The sequence below is a fragment of the Aplysia californica genome, unplaced genomic scaffold (assembly GCF_000002075.1).
Source record: "Aplysia californica isolate F4 #8 unplaced genomic scaffold, AplCal3.0 scaffold00275, whole genome shotgun sequence".
In the NCBI taxonomy this organism is placed as follows: domain Eukaryota; kingdom Metazoa; phylum Mollusca; class Gastropoda; order Aplysiida; family Aplysiidae; genus Aplysia; species Aplysia californica.
In genome coordinates, this window is record NW_004797545.1 from 739,050 (window position 1) to 740,261 (window position 1,212).

General features: G+C 40.4%; 1 protein-coding gene across 1 annotated transcript in view; it reads left to right on the plus strand.

Annotated features, from left to right (window-relative positions):
* Positions 1–1,212, plus strand: part of LOC101858638 (contactin) — a gene marked incomplete in the record, with an annotated part of 71,633 nt that overhangs the window by 60,012 nt on the left and 10,409 nt on the right. The window contains 1 exon segment of the mRNA XM_035970500.1: positions 137–252. Within this exon segment, the coding sequence (XP_035826393.1) occupies positions 137–252 (116 nt within the window).

Consider the following 1,212-nt stretch of genomic DNA (forward strand, 5'->3'; position numbering starts at 1 on the left):
CCCTTTCTCCTTCCTCCCTCCCACCACTTCTCCACCTTCCCACTCCTTCTTCCCCACACTCCCATCCCTTCTTCCCCACCCCTTCTCCTCCATCCCTCCCTCCCCTCCACCACTTTCCCCGCTCCCACCCGTCCAGCCGCATTCAAATACCCCGAAGATGTCCGAGTGTCCTCTGCTGGAGGCCATGCTGTGGAGGTGTGGTGGAGAGGGGTCCACATCACACAGCCTGAAGCCAACGTGTACGGATACGTGGTGAGTGACGCCTGTATTTCGGGGCTAAATGTGTCACGACGTTGTGTAATTAGGTCCTCGCAAATGTTTGGGCATATGGAGTTATTGGTATCAGCTTATTAAAGTTTGTACATTTGCCTCGCTTTCCATGAAAAAATTACCAGTCTGTCTTCCGTAGAAGTCGAGATATTTGCGATTGAACGAGGTGAGGGTCGCCTGGTTTCAGGGGTAAAATTAGCAAGAACAAGAAAAATGACCTCCAAAGTTTTTGTGACTTCCAAAGCTTAAGAGTCCTTGGAAACTGTAAATTTACAGTTTTTGTACCTTTAATCAAAGTTTTCAGTAAAATCCACACAGTAATCTATCTTTAATTGAACATAAAAGGTGCTGAGCCAAAAAATAAAATTTCAATGAAAAATTAACGAACTGGAAGAAAAAAGCCGTTTTCTTCGATTCCGTTGTTTTGACGAGTGTCTGATTTTACCACGATTCCTCACAGATGCCTTGAATACGTATTAATCTTTTCACTGCCAGAGTTGCTTTATAACCTCATTAAATAGCCCGAAACAGCATCGGCCTAGACAGTGAAGGGGTTAAATAGTATACAAAATTTATGTCGTGGCAATACAGGTATATCACGATAAATACCTTCAATACTTATAAAATGGTGTGTGAAATCTTATATTGCGGTGAGCAAATATGTGCCTTTTAGGGTAAATGCCCTCAATTCTTATTAAACAGTAGTAAATCCTTGTAATACATGTGTTTTGGGGAATATCACACCCTCAATATTTGTTGTTTCTTTTTTTTTTTTACTCTGCCTATTCTATCATCTGGCGCTTTTGTGTTTATTAACTACAACAAAATGTGCAACATTTGAGATTTAAACTGTTAATCTTAGAGTGACCACACAGGAGTATGTTTATAATAAATAAATAAATAAATTTTTTTAAATGGCGGAATGTGCGAACAATGACGATT